The 20213-nt window shown below is 37.1% G+C and overlaps 1 protein-coding gene across 2 annotated transcripts; it reads left to right on the forward strand.

Moving 5' to 3' along the window:
* The first annotated feature begins 8617 nt into the window (after positions 1 to 8617).
* Positions 8618 to 19836, forward strand: LOC126821518 (uncharacterized). Of its 2 annotated transcripts, none has more exons than XM_050549964.2 (5): positions 8618 to 8826; positions 11871 to 11892; positions 12797 to 13090; positions 13793 to 14140; positions 17170 to 19836. In XM_050549964.2, exons 1-5 carry the CDS (start codon positions 8737 to 8739, stop codon positions 17976 to 17978), a joined length of 1563 nt encoding a protein of 520 aa, XP_050405921.1. In that variant the 5' UTR covers positions 8618 to 8736; the 3' UTR covers positions 17979 to 19836. The 2 variants fall into 2 exon arrangements, with proteins under 2 accessions (XP_050405921.1, XP_050405922.1); XM_050549965.2 differs by having other exon boundaries at positions 12797 to 12934.
* Positions 19837 to 20213: the final 377 nt, after the last annotated feature.

Here is a 20213-nt window from a genome sequence, read left to right on the forward strand (position 1 = left end):
AAGTTAATCGCTAAAATTGTTTTAAAAAAAGAACGTCACATAAACAAATGGTCAATATGAAGTAAGGTTATTTCTACCCATTTTACCTAAGTTATTGTATATTATTCAGTCCATTTTCCGTAAGTTGTTTCGTGCTTCCTTCCATAAACCAATTCCGAGAAACATATCTGTCTGCAATATATTAGTTTCCCTTGAAAAAGGAACACTATTTAGCCCACATTTGAAGTCCTAAATCGACGATTTTAGTCGAAAACATTAAAGATACATTATGGGAGATTTTTATAGAGAGTTGGCCATTCTTGCTATAACAGTTCAAAAGTAGATGATGAAAGAAGAATATATTGAAAAATTCAGTCAAATTACTTTATTCTGAACATAGTTATCATCGTTGTAATATTTGCCTAGAAATGGTAGCGAATTGTGTCTTCACCTTCGCTGATCGTTTGATTGACAGGCGTTAACTCCACCTACATATCTCGATTATCAAGTAAAGTTTTGAATGGCATACCGAAACGCTTTACAGCGGCCTCGCTAAGTACACTCTATCATTTAGCCTCGATCTAACTGACGTATTTTCATCAGGTTACCCCTTATTTGATTTAATCAATTAGTGAAATCCTATTTAAATCCGAGCTGTAGCCGAGCCATCCGTGGGTCTACAGAGTTGATTTTGTTCTTGTTGTTTAAATAAAGATCTAATTTATAATTTCTATAACATCTGAAGCCTAAATTGAGACTTGCAATAATCAGATTTAGCTCTTGCATAATGCATGTTTAAGATACATTATGGGAGATTTGTATAGAGAGTTGGCCATTCTTGCTATAACAGTTCAAAAGTAGATGATGAAAGAAGAATATATTGAAAAATTCAGTCAAATTACTTTATTCTGAACCTAGTTATCATCGTTGTAATATTTGCCTAGAAATGGTAGCGAATTGTGTCTTCACCTTCGCTGATCGTTTGATTGACAGGCGTTAACTCCACCTACATATCTCGATTATCAAGTAAAGTTTTGAATGGCATACCGAAACGCTTTACAGCGGCCTCGCTAAGTACACTTTATCATTTAGCCTCGATCTAACTGACGTATTTTCATCAGGTTACCCCTTATTTGATTTAATCAATTAGTGAAATCCTATTTAAATCTGAGCTGTAGCCGAGCCATCCGTGGGTCTACAGAGTTGATTTTGGTCTTGTTGTTTAAATAAAGATCTAATTTATAATTTCTATAACATCTGAAGCCTAAATTAAAACTTGCAGATTTAGCTCTTGCATAATGCATGTTTAACTGATCGTCTTGGGACTCTACATACTTATTTCTAAGGATGATCCCTATTGGTTTGGTCTCACATAACAGCTTTTGGTCTTCGAAGGAATTGTTAGTGTACAGAAATTGGCCCGTGTATCTGTTATGACTCGACACTTCAGTCAGTTATATAGAAGGCTAACTCGTGTTTTCCTTTTGTGTTCGTCAGTTCCTTTTGTAGAAACCTTCATTACGCATCTATCGTAGCAATGATCTCTGTGTTAAAATTATATTTGGAACGTGTTAAAGAGTTCCATCACATATGTGATAATGACTGACACCAATATTGTCCTTTAACGGATCCACTTCAAACTTTGCCTACTTATTCCTAGCTACAATATTATCGCGCTAATGGATATAGTCTAAGAGGCCTTACGCAAGTACAAATAGCTTCAAACGCATAATTGTCAACACATATCATTACAGTTTGTATTGAAATAAGTAATTCTATCACAAGTAGTGAAGACTGGACCACTAAAATAGTTACCGGACAGTTTTTCTTTGTGGTAATGAGTTCTACATTTTCGAAGCAATGACACCACCCAGGTGAAATCTCGCCAAATATCGCACGCGTTAACCCCGCCAAGCGCTTCCCTTCTAAGACAGTTTTACTACGTTACTACGGTTTATTATATGTTAAGCTATGTGCAGTACAGTTTGGGGTCAATTTATGGGGAAATTAAGGGAGCTATATAGAACGATCCACTACTGTGGCTGGAGTAAGACGGAAAACATCCGTAGTGGAACCATTTCTAACTTATTCCTTATACCCAAAGGATCATCATTATTTTCGTGCATGCCAGACCCCCAGGGGCAGAGCCACGCCCATTTTCATTTTGTGTGTCGCCTACAGACCGCAATTCTTAATCGATCGTTTTAAAAACTTTTCATGCTTATTCCTTATATCCTAAGGATAACCTCTATTAATTTTGGTGCATGCACGACGCCCTAGGAGGCCACGCCCATTTTTTGTGTGTCTGTGTTTCGCCTACAAGCCGCAATTCTTAACAGATCCTTTTGAAACTTTGCATACCTATTTCTTACACCCTAAAGATGATCCTTATTGTTTTTGGGTAAATTCCCGACCCCCAGGGGCAGAGCCACACCCATTTTTCTTTGTGTGTCTTTGTGTTGCCTACAGGCCACAATGCTTGATGCATCGTCTCGGAACTTTGCATATGGATTCCTTATATGTATTCCAGGTACAGAGCCACGCCCAATTTTTGTTAATATCGTATACAGGCCGCAGTTCTGAATAGATCAGTTTGGAACTTGGCATATGTATCCCTTATAGCCTAAAGGTGGGAACTATTGATTTCGGTGCATGTCCCGACCCCAGGGGCAGATTCAGGCCCAATGTGTTTAGCGTCTGAAGGCCATAATTCTGAATGGATTATCTTGAAACTTGGTATACTTATTCTTTATACCCTAAGGGCGGCAACTATTGATTGCCCCAGCTCTTTCTGTGTTTATTGTCTACAGGCTGCAATTCTGAATGGATCATCTTGAAACTTTGCATATTTATTCCTTATACCGTAAAGACAGCAACTATTTATTTTGGTGCATGCCCCGATCCGCTAGGGCGGTGTCACATCCACTTTTTGTTAACAGTTAATCTGTAAATTTGGCAAAACAAACACAGGAATGTGGACGTATATTGCAGCGTTAGCGATGCTCTTGTTTCCTAATATTTTTTTTGTAGTCACTTCGATAAATTATGACTGTTTCGATTCCTCGAAATCCATTGTAGGGAAGCACAATTCAGATTTTAAAAAGCGCGTGACTTTCATTTTCTACCCCGGATATGAACAAATATTTCCTGTTTTGAGACATTGTTACGAAGTAGTACGAGTTGTTTTATTTTACCCATATATATCGTAGCAAAAACATTTTAAAATCTTCCTCATATGGAGATCTATCGGTTTTCTGTGACTCAGCTTGGGGTTTCTATACTTGAGAAAGTAAATGATTGTAATAGGAGAGAAAGACAAATTTACGAACAATACAATTACTGCGAAACAAGAATATTAATTTATTTCATACTCCTCGCATGGGTGTTTCGTATGATTAAACAACAGGGATTTCTCGGGCCATTGCTTCAGGAATATGCTTTATTCGCGCACAGCTAAACCCCTGTCATATTAGAGTTGCATCCCCTTTTCCGAAAACCATGTGAACGCGACAGTTTTCGAATTTGGTGAAAAGCATTGTGGCCATGAGAGGACAAACCCTATCGATATTCAGCGTTCTGCGACTTTTCGTTTCAAAGTTACCCACCCTTTGTCGAAAATCTTGTGGACGCGATAGAGACTAAATTTCTTCCCGGATTTGTTTCAAATTAGGTGGGAAGTATTGGGGCCACGATAGGATGAACCCTGTCGATATTAAGCGTTCTGTGACTTTCCGTTCCGGGTCATCGAATTTGCTGTGGGAAGCATTGGGGTCACGAGAGGATGAACCTACGGTGTTTTTAAATATATGAATTAACTCTGACCTCCACGTTGTGTATAAAACTTCAAGGACCAATTGACTCTGGAATACTTTGTTGGTTAACTATGTTTTTATATCTTTATAACATCCATAATACAATGGTTATATACAGGAAACTACACACACAGGTATGACATTAAATATAAGCTAAATATAAGTTCTCTATTCCCTAGCTTGGATTTTGCGGCGTCACGCTCTTCTTTCTAAGTCTACACGATGATCTCCCTCGGTCTGTAAGCTGAGGAGGCTGTGGGTATGATGTTCCTATAGGAACTCCGAATGATGTCTCTCTTAGAATCTTTAAATGATCTGTTTCCAAGCCTTTCAGCCGAGGAGAATGTGGGAACGTCTTTCTGAGATCTGTAGGGAAATTTAACCCAGCTCTTCCTTCCTTGTATAGAAAGTATAGATGTGTCAGCTATTAGGGCAGGAAAATTACCATTTTTGGGCAGGTGTTTCGTATGGGGGCCGTTTTACGTCAACATTATTTGGACTAAGCTGTGCACGGAGACGTCTGGGCGATAGTAACCTACTTTCAGCAATTGATGGTGGCCGAAAATGTCTGTAAGTCTGAGAAACTTGAATCTTGCAAAATACCTACTCAGTCTATTTCTCGTTGTCACCCATTTGTTTAACCGCTTCAATATATTAAACAGGGCACCGTTCATAGAACTAAAATTAATCCTATAGGATTACACGACTATCCGTTCCGGAGTCATCAAATTTGCCCAACATCCAAGTTTTCCTTTCCATTAAGCTTCCGTTAAGATAGGGCTGCTGCGTGGGTGTATTTCCGCGCTTTGCGTGACTATCTTTATCACACTGAACCCATTATTTGGTAAATCAAATTCTTCACTATCATTTTATTAGAAATGATTCCATTGTTGATGTTTTCCGTCTTGCTCCAGCCAAATGTAGTGGATCGTTCTATGACCCATACTCCTCGCAGTGTTTTGTTTGATTAGACCTAATCCCACTTAACACTGTTCTAATGGAAGCAAATTTCTGTTCTAAATTACGACTGGCCAATAGTCCGATTAACAATCAATAGCTAACCGCGTAACAATTTCATTAGGCTTTAAACAGATCTCCAAATTGGACCACATATGTTTACATACTTACGAAATTTACGCCCAATTAACCAGTGCATATTAGAATATTGCAGAAAACGTAATTGCGCGAGAAACGAGGCTATCAAAATGGATACAATGTAAATAATACTGTTTGGAGACGAACAATACCTTAAATCACTGTCCAAAGTTTCAGGGAAGACTCCAGATTAAACGAAGGGCTGCCATGTTGCTGTACTTATGATAGATTTGATTGAACGGGAAGAATATACACACTCCCTCAAAAACTCAAGTATCAGAAGTCAATCCAGAAATGGTCAGAGAGGGATTTCCCGGGCCATTACTTCATCAATATGTCTATGGCCCTGCTTTGAGCAAGTTTTGTATAGTCATTTGTATATTGACTACAAAAATGTTACTTGCCTATAACTCACTTAATTCCAATTACACTGACCCCAAACTGTACTGCACATAGCTTAACAATTGCCATTGATATAAAGGTGAAACCTTACCGCATAATTACATGATTTGATAAAACCCGACTACTTTCGCGAAATTTCGGTTCATTTTAAAATGGCCGCCAAACCAGAATTAGAACACGCGCGTTATTTCACGTCGCCTCGAAAAAACAGAAAAACTGTTCGGTAAGTTAAGATTAAAATTTCAGCGTTCCACTCTTCACTATATTTGTAACATAATTACTTATTTCCATTCAGGGCCGGCGGAAGCAATTCTTGATTTGGGGGGGGGGCTACCATCGTAGATCCTTAGGCGAGGGTCCAGCAGGGGCCGCCTAGGCCCCGGAAGCTCTTGGAGATCTAGATCATCGGAGACGCTTTCTAAGCGATTTCTGGCTTCAAAAAAATCTCAGCAATGAAGTGAAATTTTATTTCATTTTTAACTCCCTTAAAGCTACAATTTCTTATTTTTAAGTTATATTTTTAAAATTTATTAAAATAAAGCCTTAAAATAGATGGTATCCATAAACCGTCCTACCTTGTTAAAGAATAATCCTATTAATCCTATAATTCAATATTGCCAGCTGAGAAATTGGCAAAAATATCATTTTCAACTTCAAATTCCAACGTTTGAGGGTAGCTAATGCATGGAGGCAATAGGAAAACAAGGGAGGTAATTGTTATTATTTCCTGTGTCAATGATTTTTAAGGGTGGGAAATAATGCCCAGGGTCGTATAATAGTGAGTTGATAACCTATTGAGCAAAAGACATAGAAATAATTATGTTTTGACATTCTTAGAAAATATGAAATTCCTGCTTTAAAGGAGGTTTATACAGAGCGCGAACGCCGCTTTTCGTCCTGGAATGCTCTAGTCATTTTTAGAGGGCTCCGTTCATACAGAGCGCGAACCTGGACCCGAACAAATATTGGTTTGCGCGAACGACCGCCTTGATTGCCTCCCGAGCGAATTTTTCAGAAGTTTTTCCCAATGAACCAATCAGCGGGCACTTCCCATGACATCATTTCCACGAATAGAAACCGCTAGGCCTGATCGTTCCCACTAGTGTGCAATATTCACAGTCTACTTGTAAAAGCAGAATGGAGAGAGAGAGAAATTGGGTTTAACGTCCACTCGACACAGACTAGGTCATTTCGGGACTAATATATGGTTTTAATTTTATTTCAATAATTCGCTTGCGCCTAGGGGTCTTTAGCAGTGAGAGGAAACCGGAGGACCCGGAGAAAACCCAAGAGGTTGGACAGCCAACCCTACTCCTTGTCACGTACAACCGAGGATTCGAAACCACGCCAGTTGACTGAATGACAGGCCTCATGATACAGCGCGTGCGTGCTAACCATTCGGCCATCCAACCCCGCAAAAGCAGAATGGACAAGACCGAAGAAATGATCATTGAAATCGAAAGGAATGTGATTCGTCTCTGATGTTCGCCTCTTTCTCTCCCTTTGTTGTTTTATGTACAAATACAGTGCCAAGATCTCGTCTGTGTCTGATTCCACCTGTGCCATGATGGCAAATGACAAAATTTATCTCTCACAGCTAGAAAAAGACAAGCCATCACGAAAGCCGTCGACGGTTTTCCGCGTTCGGGTTCCAACTGCTCAAAAGTCGCACTCTGTATAAACAGGGCTTTATCATAAAAACACAATCTATGGTGGTTTAATCCTGTGATGCTGAACTTGAGAAATATATGCATAATGCATGATGAAACTTACAATGTACGTTTATTACCGAAAAATCTCCGTTCCTTTCGATATTGGCGTATATAGGACCGTCACTTCCTGGATTATGGCCCCTGATTTTACGAACCGTGGACCCTGTAGAAGTAACAGTTTTTTTTTTGATTGTAAAAAAAACATTCAATTATAGCAGGTCAAATTTTTTTATCCGAAATTGACGAGACTTGAAATATAGGTCTAGCACCCAAAGATCTCGTTTTCTTTTGAAATTGGCATGTATTGGACCATAACGTTATGGGTTATGACCTCTGGTTGTACGAAAAATGACATTTTTAGCTTATCGACACTCTAGAGGTCACAATTTTCATCCATTTTGGATGAAACTTGAAATGTATGTTTGGTTCCTTTCGCATATTCGCGCATATCTGATTGTAACTTTCTGGATTATAGCCCCTGATTGTACGAAAAATCGCGTTTTTAGCTTGTGGTCCCTGTAGAGGTTACAATTGTTATCCGATTTAAAAGGCATTCGAATATATCACCGTTACACCATAATTAGGGTTGAGTTCACATTTCCTGAAAATGAGACCGAACTGCCCGACAAAATGGCCGCTCCCCTAAAAGCATATAATATTCAGTTTAGATCTAAATATTAAGGCCACCTGCAGATTTCGCCAATGTCACGAGATGTCAACAGGCCTAGCGCAAACCCTAACCCTGGGAACAGTATAGAGCATAGCTGCGGTTTCTTCTCCTGAAAGTCTACGTTCTAGAAGTCTCACTTCTACCCACTTCTATGTTAAAGTAGCTAAGTCTCTAACTCAATATCATCCAAAATCTTCAACATTGAAAACACGATTTATTTGTCAAATTAAATCAACATTCATGTTGTGATCTTACCGGAAAAAGATGGGCTTTTGATATCCAATATTTAAGACAAAATAAACATTTTACCACTGGTACACGAATCGTGTACCGTAATGCGCTTCAGTCCCAGTTGTATCAAGAGACTCGAGGGACGAGGCTAGACACATTGCACCAAATCAAACGGCGTATGTAGACTGGAATAACCAGGCGCTAGAAATTTGCACTCACTTGAGACTGCTGGCTTATTTCGCCGAACATAACTGATTTGAAATTGGAGTAAAAACGGAAACCATTGAATGTAAATCAGTTTATATACATTCATACTACAGTATTATAGGCGTTGCGACCCACTTTTGTCAATTTCTAGGTCCCAAATGATAGCGATTTAGCTCCTTTAAATTCAAGCCTTTTTGTTTTTAATAGAATAGTTACTTGCGTGCAACAAACTGGAGAAAAGGGTACTTGCGGCCAAAATATTGGGGGGGGGGGGGGGCTAAAGCCCCCCCTACTCCGCTTGGCCTGTCCATGCAAACTGTGATGATGTGTTGAAAATAGTGTACCATGTGTAGCCGTAAATAAGACATTATCACGGCGTTTAAATGGGGATGAGTAACACGGAAATTTTTACTCTCGGTGACAAGATCTAGGAGACCGGATGTTCTTTATTATTTGTCATAAGAATTAAAATGTTAAAACAGGAAACAAATTAAGACATATTTATTATTGTAGATCAAGTGGAAATTTTTGTCTTCGCGTTATTTCAAGTATATCAATTTGTAGATTTGCGTATGGATGTGAAACGAGTATATTATTGATGTACTATTACAACCTACTCATGGATTGAATGACATATTTATTATTGGAGACTAAAATGGAGTTATTACTCTTCGCTTTACTTCAACTATCAATTTTGAGAATTTCTTATGGATGTGAAGTGAGTACATCATTATGTATTATTAATGAAAATTAAAAGCGGTAAACCCATTTTGTTCTGGGTCTAAATCAGTGCATTTCAATGGGGTATACTATAAACCATATATTATGTAACTTGTTTTCCCAATGGAATAGTCCATACTGGTAGGACAAATTGCTGGACTGAAACATGATCTAAATAAAGCGTGGAATTAATAGAAGTTGTTTTATTTATTTATTTCTGTAACGTTTGGAGCTAGAAAAAAGACTTGCTATAGGCAGAGTTAGCTCTTACATTGGGGGGTTGGATGGCTGAATGGTTAGCGTGCGCGCGCTGTATCATAAAGTCTGTCATTGAGTCGACTGGCGTGGTTTCGAATCCCCGGTTGTACGTGGCAAGGAGTAGGGTCGCCTGTCCAACCTCGTGGGTTTTCTCCGGGTCCTCCGGTTTCCTCCCACTGCTAAAGACCCCTACGCGCAAGCGAAATATTTAAATAAAATTAAATCATATGTTAGTCCCGAAATGACCTAGTTTGTGTCGAGTGGACGTTAAACCCCATTTCTCTCTCTCTCAGCTCTTACATAATGCATCTTTCAATTTTGGGTTTCGAAATATATAGCGAAAGCCGGTTTGAAAGAACTGTCGACTTTCTTTTGCCCTAGATAAAGAATGATGTCTAGATATTTTGAGGATAGGCTACATCATTATCGTCATAAAAATGTCAATGACATTTAGTTTGAAATGAAAATGCACATGACACAATTCTCTGCAATTATGTAAGACTGTTGTAGATTTTTTGCCTTTAAATTAATAATATCATTATATGTATTAGTTATATACCTTGTTTTCAAGGTGTGTGGGTTGATACACCGTCTCTTTTTTGAGTGGGGCTTCGAGATACACCGAGAAAACAAGGTATATAACTGACTTATACTAAATACTTTTTCGAGAAATAGAGATTTTTTCTATTTTTCCCAATTTCAAAAGCATTTTTCATTTCACAAATTTATCAAAGTTTCCCATTTAGAGCCCCCCAATTATCTCATCGCAAACGCTTATTTCTACTCAGGTAAATGATGTCAGTACACCGCACGTGCATTTCACGGTTTAAATCAGGTCAGGGAAAATGTTCATAACAGGGATATTGATTGGTTGAGAAACGCAAACGTCATCCAATCATTTTGTACAATACATGTAGCCATTCCTTGTTGTTTTGCCAACATCCTGGCAGAAATGAATGCGGGAATTCGTCGAAGAATCCTACTTTATAATGTCACAGATATATATTTCTAAGACCGAGAATATCAGTTCTGCAAGAGATTTCAATGATCGCTAAGATTTAGAAGCCCGATCCTTCACAGAACAAGAAATTAAAGCCACGCAGATGAGTCGAATGCTGCCAGACACGAGGAAAAATACCAATTGCATAGGAATATGGTGACACTTCGAGATCAGTACAAAAGATTGGATTTTAACTTTTTTGATAAGCAAGGTACATTTGCTAATTTCCGCACAGATCAATTCATTAACTTCGCGAGGTATTGACATCCACTGACAGACAAAAACAAGAACAGCCATTAAATGAAGACGAGTTGGAATTGTAGAGTTCTCAAGTTTGTAGTGTAGAAAATGCCAATGGATTAATTTATACTAGTAATATATTTGGATTACGTGCTGCGGATGAGCATAAATCGCGACAAAATGTGAAAGTTTTTAGTGTTGAAAATGCCAAGAGATTAATTTATAATAGTAAAATATTTGGATTATGTGCTGCGGATGTGCAGAAGCTGCGACAAAATGTGAAAGTGCGACAAAATGTGAAAGTGCGACTAGATATCAAAATGTAAAGAAATGTGAGACAAAATGTAAGAATCTGATTGAGAGTGACGCACATTCGAAAAGTGCTGAGACAGTTGAAAATGATGACTCTTTTACCATAACATGTTCAAAACGGGTTGTAGATGTTCAAATAAATATGTAAATCATGATTTTGTTATTTTTGTCCCTTTTCAACTGATACACGGCCACTTTTCAAAAGTGGCCGTCAAAAGTGGTCGTGTATCGGTGTATACCCTCCCATTTTCATCAAAGAGTCGAGAAAAAGTATGGGTATAATATATTATATCTAATTATTAGGTTCACATACATTATAGAGAAGTTATATCTCACGTACTCAATATTAAAAGATTTATGAAACCAAAACATAGCCGATTCTGGGTGAAACCAATATTAATATCATGTTTTTCTCTAATAGTTGGTTCCCTCTGTGTACGTATACTCACCACTACATCATAAATCTACCTATTTTAGCTGTCCTTATATTGTATTTTTTCTTTGTATATACATGTAGTTGATTACTAACCAACCCTTATGGCTTCTCAACCCCTTTGATCGTTTCTAAATGATTATCTCTCATTGTGCATTAATGTTTTCATAGTTCCATATTATTTGTCTACTGTACTATAGCAGCAGGGGATTGAATGGCCAAATGATTAGCGCGTGCTTTGTATCATACGGTCTGTCATTGAGTCAACTGGCGTGGGTTTTCTCCGGGTCCTCCCACTGCAAAGACCCCTACGCGCAAGCGAATTATTGAAATAGAATTAAAGCATTTGTTAGTCCCGAAATGACCTAGTTTGTGTCGAGTGCAGTTGGTAGAGTTCCTGTTTTAGTTTGTGTATTGAACTGCCAACATCCAAGAGGTCAAACACAACAATAATTTCATTTTATTAATTTTATTAATTTTATCGGGTCTTTTACGAAAATTAATCTTATATTATCCCCAGATTTTGATATTAATAGATTTTATGAAGTTTTCATTACATATTAAAACTTCTACCATACCGTATGCAAAGTATTCTAAGAGCAGCTTGGCGCAAATTTGCAAGCAGGTTTTTAAATTTGTGTCACATTTTTAACGTCCGATATACCGAGCACCCAATTTTCCGATTGTCACTGCAAAGTTGGTTTCCGTCCATTGATGATGCTATCATCAAATCAGATTTGTGCATCTGCCCATCGTAATTATATAATTATAACGCAATATGTACAATTTTATTTTTCAGTGTGAAAGCCACATATTAGAAGGTAATATGTTTAGTACTCGTATAACATTTTAGGATGAATATATTCAAAGGGGGATTTATATTGACAATATTATATATATATCTAAATATGCCCCCATATACATGTATACATAATGATAGGGGCGGAGGAATGAAGGGCAAAACGACTGTACACCATACGCGAGAGAAATATTTTATGAAGTTTGATGAAAGTGAATAGACAATCTTATAAATATAGATCGTCTGACATGTTGTCTCACAAAATATGTAAACATTTAATGGCATACTATCCTCCAATTGTGGGGTCGCGGTAGTCGCATGGGCAGTGAACTGGCCTCCCAACTATAATGTACATGTAGTTCGGATCCTGGCTCGGACAGAGCAGAACCATAGGGATTTTCAAAGCTCATTCCTACTGGTTAGTGGTGGTGCATGTAGATTGACAAGAGAAGTTCACGAATGGGGCGAAAAACCCAGATCCGCCCGTGTACACATGTGTGCACGTAAAAGAACCCATGGAAGGGAATTATTAGTGAGCAGAAATTCGCCCGTATATCCGTTATCACTCGTCACATCAGTCAGTTATATAGAGAGATGGCTCGTTTTTTCCTTTGGCGTTCGTCACTTCCGATTCAGGAAACCTGTTTTACTCAGCTATCGTAGCAATGATCTCTATGTTAAAATTATATTTGGAATGTGTTTAACCATCTCTATCACATATGTGATAATGACTGGCACCAATATTGTCCTTTAGTTTTCTATAACAATTGATACCACGTCGGATTTAAGTTCTCATATAGCTGGTTAATTTATATTGATTTATTTTAGGATTCTAGGAATTAAGTTACATTCAAACGAAGATTTCACAAATTTTAGTTGTAGGCATATTATTTTTATGTATTCTCAATTTATTTCTTTTCGAACAGCCGGAAGAGTTCAACTCAACATCACGCCACCCAACGTTGTGGTTGGTGGAGAAACTTGTCTTTGCTGTGACCATGGTGACGCAGACGGGACAGTTAAATTCTTTTTGGGAGACACACAGATTTGTAAAATAGTCAACGGTAATAAATTGTTATGGAAAAGAGATAAATCTGTGTGTTATGTGACAGCAAATGGCGGTATATTACATATTAAAAATGTTGATATGGCATATCAAGGTATATGGACATGTGGTAGTTTTAGACACACTAGCACACAGTCTAGATTAGTTGTCACAGGTTAGTTGGGAAATATATATATTATATCACTTACTATCTGACTTTTATTTTTCGCTTTTGAATTTCTTGCCGTCAGACCATCCCGCTAAGAAGGTCGGTTTTGCTGTCCAAAGCCGGGCGAATTTTTATCTCCCAAATATTCGTCTGTCGAGCTTGAACGAACACAATAAGCAACCTATTCGTCTAGCTGCAGATTCGACCGATCAGCTGGCAACCTATTCAGAATAAAGATCAGAAACATATAAAAGGGGCGCGCTCTAAACCTGAACACTGCCAATTTTTCAATATTCTATAGGGAAAGACCGTAATTCATATTCCGTGTCAAAGTTCGGATCATCGTACAAAATTCTGATGATCCAACTAAATATATCCTGAAAGGTATAATTAATGTGCTTTCCAAATATTTTTCGTAAAGATTGGCACAATCATATCAAAGGGGCACGCTCTCAACCTGAATATAGTCAATTTTTCAATATTTGAAATGTAAAGATAGACTTTTCGAAGTTCAAATTCGGATCATCGCACAAAATTCTGAGCATCCAACTATATATGATATCTAAAAGGTAATTAAATAGGTTTTCCAAATAGTATTAGTAAAGGTTGGCAATATCATATTAAAGAGGTGCGCTCTCATCCTAAACATAGCCATTTTTTAATATATTTATTTTGAAAATAATATATTTATTCTGAAAATACTTGTAGATACCACAGTGCCAGCAAGTACAAACGCAACGAAGAGATTCATAACCCCAAATACAACCACAGTGCCATTAACAACGCTATCAAAAACTACTACAAAACAAACAACTACTACTACAGAACGAACAACAACCATACAACGAACAATAAAATCCTCACCAAAACCAGTAACATCAAAATCAACGCATAATGATGAATTGTATAAAACAACCATGGCTGTTCCAGACAGTTCAACAACAGAAGCCAATAATAATCATTGGCTACAACAACCACTGAAAGAATTAATTCCCTATATAATGGCAGTTATAGTTATCCTGTTGGTCACACTGATTATAATAAAATTGGTTTCTAGTAAGTATTTATATTCTAGCATTTATCTTTCTGCATTGTGGGACCCGGTAGGCGGTCGGTTTGGTTACTGACTTCAGGAGGGGAATCACATAAGTCAGTAATGAATCTGTGGGATTTGTAAAGCTCGATTTTCATTTTTCAATGGCAACGCCTGTTGAGGTAGGATGAAAAATCGGGACTCCTTGTGCAAATTAAACAACCTATTGCAGAAGTGGATAGAGATGGAAAAACCGTACTTAGTCTAAAAATTACAGAAGTGTTTTTTAACGAAACTTAAGACACTATTCCTTTGCTAACTTTTGTTTTCAAGAAACGTGTTTTCTTTCAAACAGTTTTGCGGTATTTATTATCGTTATCTGAGATGGGGACCTAGTAGTATAGAGAGATGTGCTGTGGATTTTATGCATGTCTTCTTTGCGGTCGTAGGTTCAGTACCGTGATAGTCAGGGCTGCCGACAACCAGTATCGCAGCGCAATTTGCGATACATATTTTGTCCGTTGCTAATCAAAAATTAAAATCTAACGTTTTTGATTCGCAGTAACTGCGAATCATTAATATGCCTGTCATTTTGGATATTGAAACAAAGATTTATCCACATTTCTCAACACTTTCAACGCGTATAAAATATCAAATAAATTTTATAAACAAAACGGAATTCTCCGTGTGACATTTTCTTCTCGAACTACCCAGACTCAATTCATGATACTATATAATAAAGGGACATAACTCTATGAATCGGGACTATTAAACCGGAAATAGGGAATCAAGTAGTACCACTCACGTTGCGAGACATGTCAATTTCGAGTAATTATATCAGTATTCAATTTGAAAAAAAATAAATTCAGTGTATCCCCCACGTATTGTAAATAAAATATAAAAAATAAATACGTGTAAACGTATTGTAAAGTGAGAAATCAAAGTAAGAATTCCCGTAAACTATTATTGTTTATATCGCGTGCGTCTAGTTAATCGAGATTATTCGTAAAATACCGCGTGCTTCCGATTGAACAAAAATAATAACACACGATAAAAAGCAGACGAAATTGTTTTCTAACGAAGAAATAAGCAGCCACTGCCAAGAATTGGCTTCAGACATAAGGCCTAACAAAAGTCTACATTCATTCAGAAATGTTCACAGCTAGCTGTAGAAGTGCTAACATTCTAAAAAAATCTTAAGAATGAAATCTAATCATTTGCTATCAATTAAAATTAAAATAATCTTGTTATTTAGGTGTTTTATGTTGATTTGAAACTGAAAAACTGCTAATCAATTTTTAAATTTGCTAATCAAATTTGGCAAAATTGGACTTTTTGATTAGCAGTGCTGCTAATCATCTGTGAAAAATTACCGAAAGCCCTGGTGATAGTGTGTCACAAGTCTCCCTAGCCGTTTATCAGGGATCTGTGCTCCCGCGGCTGAATATCGATATATCATTGTAGGAAAATTCTTGGAACCACTCTGTAATTCTCTGGGGCACCTACACTGATGATTTAAGCAAGTTCAAAAATTGATTTGATCGACATAATGCATTCCACAGATTTTATCACCCGTTTGGTAACAACCATATCTATATATATAGTGATATCACCTAAGAGATATTGCTTGAAATTTCAATTTTATGTTTTAAATTAAATGTCCGACTGCTTTCTATTTATATTTCTTTTTTTTTCTCTAAGATTTCCTTTACGAATCTCCATCTATATTAGATCTATTTGGTTCTCACTTTCAAATAGAAACTATTTTATAACGACCGAGAATTGATCTCGTTAGTTTATTTTTATTATTTGTTTGAAAGACTCTGCTAAAGAGCTTTTCGGCAAACCAACTGTTCATTATTGGTAAAAATCATTTATTGATGTTTTATTTCATATTTATTTATATATATTTTACTCTTTTTCAATTGTTATTTTTATTATTAAATCCACTTACGCGCAAACATTCCAAGGCTAATATACATGTAGCTCTTTCGTAACTAATATTCTAATTATTTGAGCATGGTTAAATGGTTAAATTGACAATAAACCCACTCTAAATTCGAAACTTACGCGGATACATACCAATAGAGACTTTTGGCAAGCGGAATTGTCCCATCCGTATCACGTATCCGTATCGTATACGTGATACGTTGCGTCATTGTAGTTTAAGAGTTTTGGCAGATTTTCGTGTCGCGTACGTGTGCGTCGATCAGCTGAGCTTAGTTCTATTACAGCATGATGGCAGATATCTACCAAGATCACCATCAGTACTAGTCAAGTGCCTATTAGAGCCGAGCTATTAAAAAAAATTAATGTTGAATCTTATTTAAAATCTTCGACTTCGACTCGACTGCAATTTTTGGTTTCACTAATGTATCATTTCAGAAAGTTTATACCCCTTTACCACAGAATAAAATCATTTACAGATTTACAAGGTTCCGCCTCCCTAAATTTAGCACGTAGTTCAACCATCATGGTTAAAATCACATCAAATATACACCTTCGTGTTCTAGAATACACAAATATTCATAAAAAAAACACTACGATACAACAATTCAGCGTCTAAAAGTAGCAAAAAAGACGGTAAAAGGACACGACAATGTTATACGGACCTTTCCGTATAAAAGCTGTTCGATACGTGCTGCCGTATCCGTGTGTCGTATCACGTATGAGAAATATACACACATCGATGACGTCATACGCAAAATCCACACGGATACGCGATACGGACCAGAAATTTACGCTTGCCAAAAGTCTCTAATGATAATGTAGCTCTTACGTAAATAAATCCCCCCCCCCCCTCCCAAAAAAAAAAAAAAAAAAAAAAATAAGATACCGAGCCAAACCTGGTACAGACTCAAACCGCGATACGGGTATTAAAGAGAAACCTGTTTATATAATAATACACTCATGTGTTTTTTTTTAAAGTTGCCATCAAACACTATCCATTTGATCTTATCCTGGGTGATGATATCTTCATAAAGTAAATCAAAGTCACGATTTGCATCATTTGCTATCATCGTTCAATATGATGTATTTTATTTCTCTTCAGTGTCCAACAAAAGAAAGTTTGATAAATATGGTAATAAGAAATCCCTGAACGCAAGACATCACATATACGATAACATTGATGACCGGAATATACCACCTATACTGCCCCCTCCCAGGAATGACCTTCAAGGTGCCATCGATGATATCAGTGCCACAGAGAAAACATATTATCTAACCCCAGTAAGGCCGGTTAATCTGGAACACAAAAACGTAACGCCCGAGACAACAGAGATGGGGGAAGTACCACTTGTAGAAACTTCATACACAAAACCTATTCCGTTAGAAAACAATACATCCTATTTAACGCTAAGTACAATTGTAAATAAGCCTACTATGTTGTCTGATGGGGAAAATAAACAATCTGAGATATGCAGAAAAGAAAATGTTTCGGGAAATACGACCTCCATGAAACTGGACGAAACAGATTTCAAACCCTCTGTATATACAAATATGAATGCCGTGGATATTAAAAATGGTATTAGATTGAACGACATTGCCAAAACAGAAACGCCACCTACTACAGAAAACAAATACACACTATTTCCTGAAGAAACTTCTACTTATTTAACACCTGTACATGCAAGTTCGGGCATAACAGCAGGCGAGAACATCAAAACTGAAAATACTTTGGTAACAGAAAATGAATATGCGACCACTGAGAATCCCGATGAAAAGTCCACTAAACGAACACCCATTATTTACACAAAGAATAAATTCTCAATCCCCGTCGTAGCAAAAATACAGGACGAAATACCAAAGGGAAACGTATACACAGTAAATCGGGATACTCGAATGTCGGCGGTATTCTGAAATTTACGAATGAACATTTTGGTAATTCTTTGGGTTAGCCAATACTGACGATATGTGAATGCAAGTTGCATTTGAAGCAGCGTACTGACTGTATGGGTGTCAGCTAGTAAATGAGGACATTTTTTTTATATAATTGATTTTTCTTTCCATTAACAGGTTTACAATTGATATAATCTCGAATAAAGATGACGTATAGAGGTCCTTGAGGTTTAACTATACAACATGTATATGAAATTTAATATTTTCCCTGTAAGGAGAAATATTGTCCTACTTCTATTTTTGTTATAGACAATGCTTACTGCTTCAAGAATTTAATTTTTTCCCCCAAAATATATTTAATTTTGTTCTTGTTATCGTTATTTGAATCGTATGTACAGGTGTAAAGAATAATTCACGGACTGATTTTATGTTACTGCTGTATTGCTATATATTGATTTATTTCAGATTATTATTTTGAAATATTATTCTTCTCTATTCACTTATACTTTATACGCCCACATTTTCATGTGGACGTATATTTTCGTCGCCCCTGTCCGTTTGGACGTGCACAATTGTTTGTGGACACCCTACATGTCACAATTCTTATCCGATTTTGACGAAACTTGAAATATAGGTTTATCTCCAAAAGATCTCGGTTGCTGTCGATATTGGAATGTATCGGATCGAAACTTCACGGATTATGGCCCATGATTGCACGAAAAATCACGTTTTTAGCCTGTCGACCCTATAGGTCACAATTTTAAACCGATTTTGATGAAACTTGAAATGCAAGTTTATAACCCAAACATCTTGGATCCTTTCGATACTTGCGCATATCTGATCCTAACTTCTTGAATTGTGGCCCCTGATTGTACGACAAATCACCTTTTTTTTTAGCTTGTGGTCTCTCTGGAGGTCACAATTATTATCCAATCTAAAAAACCGTTTGATTATATCACCGTTACACCACCGTAATGCAGGTCGAGTTCGAATTTTGTGAAAATCGGACCAAAACTGCCGGACAAAATGGCCGCCCCTTGTACGCAAATAGTGTAAAATATGGTATATCAAGGTTGTGGACCCTCTGGAGGTCACAATTTTCATCCGATTTGGAATGTATGTTTATATCCCACAGATCTTGGTTCCTGTCGATATTCGCGCATTTCGGATTGTAACTTCCTGAATTATGGCCCCTGATTTTACGAAAAATCACTCTTTTAGCTTGTGGATTCTCTAGAGGTTACAATATTTTTCGGATTTTAAAAACCGTTTAGACATATCACCATTCCATCATAATGAAGGTTGAATTGGAATTTCGGGAAATTCGAAATGAAACTGCTCGACAAAATGGCCGCTCTTTGTATGCAAATTGTGCATTAAGTATGTAATACAAAGGTTATGGACCCTCTAGAGGTCACAATGTTTATCCAAATCATATCTTTATATTCCAAAAATCTCAGATACTTTTTGATATTTGCGCATTTCAGGCCATAACTTTCTGGATTATGGCCCCTGATTGTACAAAAAATCGTTTTTGTTTTTAGCTTGTTTTCTATCCATCTCTTGCAAAATGTGGGTGTATCCTGCCTGACAGCCGCTGGTTAAAACTGCTTGCTTGTTTTGTGAAAAGTTTTATCAGTCACTATACATAATTTTATAAAAAAATTTAATGTTGGTTTCTGTTTCACTTGATAATGTGACGATGTAGATAGGTTGCTGTTAAATATTGTGCTGATTTATATTCAATATTCTGGTAAATAACCACCCTCTTCAATGTCTGTATATACTTATTGCATCGCTATTATTTTAAGACAGTGTTTTGAAACTGTTTATTGGTCGTAATATAAATACCCCTTTAATAAAATTATTAGTAATACCATTATTGTCTTTTGTAATGCCAGCTCAGACTAAATGTCCATTCTGTGTTTGATGGGAATTTTTAAGGAAAAAAATCGATAATGCAAAAATTACAAGTGAAACGCCTCTTCGGGTGATTGGGTGCCACAGTGGCTCAGTGAATAAGACGTTGACTCGCTAATCTGGAGTTCATCGGGATTTTCCGGCGTGGTTCCTCCTTGTCAGTGGTGTAGGATCAAGGGCCTGGCAAGGTACAATGTATAGTAGTTCGGATGGGACGAAAAACCTAGATCCCGTGTACACATTGGCGTACATGTAAACGACCCTTTCGCAGTTGCAATTCGATATAAGAGTAGGCTGTAGCTCCGCTGCCTGGCAAAATTTCCCTCATGGCATACT

Source organism: Patella vulgata, chromosome 5 (genome assembly GCF_932274485.2).
Source record: "Patella vulgata chromosome 5, xgPatVulg1.2, whole genome shotgun sequence".
Taxonomy (NCBI): domain Eukaryota; kingdom Metazoa; phylum Mollusca; class Gastropoda; family Patellidae; genus Patella; species Patella vulgata.

Coding starts and splice junctions, on each gene's coding strand:
- LOC126821518 (XM_050549964.2), top strand. CDS start 8,737: ATGACATATTTATTATTGGAGACTAAAATGGAGTTATTACTCTTCGCT. Junction 13,091..13,792: donor GTCTAGATTAGTTGTCACAG/GTTAGTTGGGAA, acceptor AAATACTTGTAG/ATACCACAGTGCCAGCAAGT. Junction 14,141..17,169: donor TATAATAAAATTGGTTTCTA/GTAAGTATTTAT, acceptor ATTTCTCTTCAG/TGTCCAACAAAAGAAAGTTT.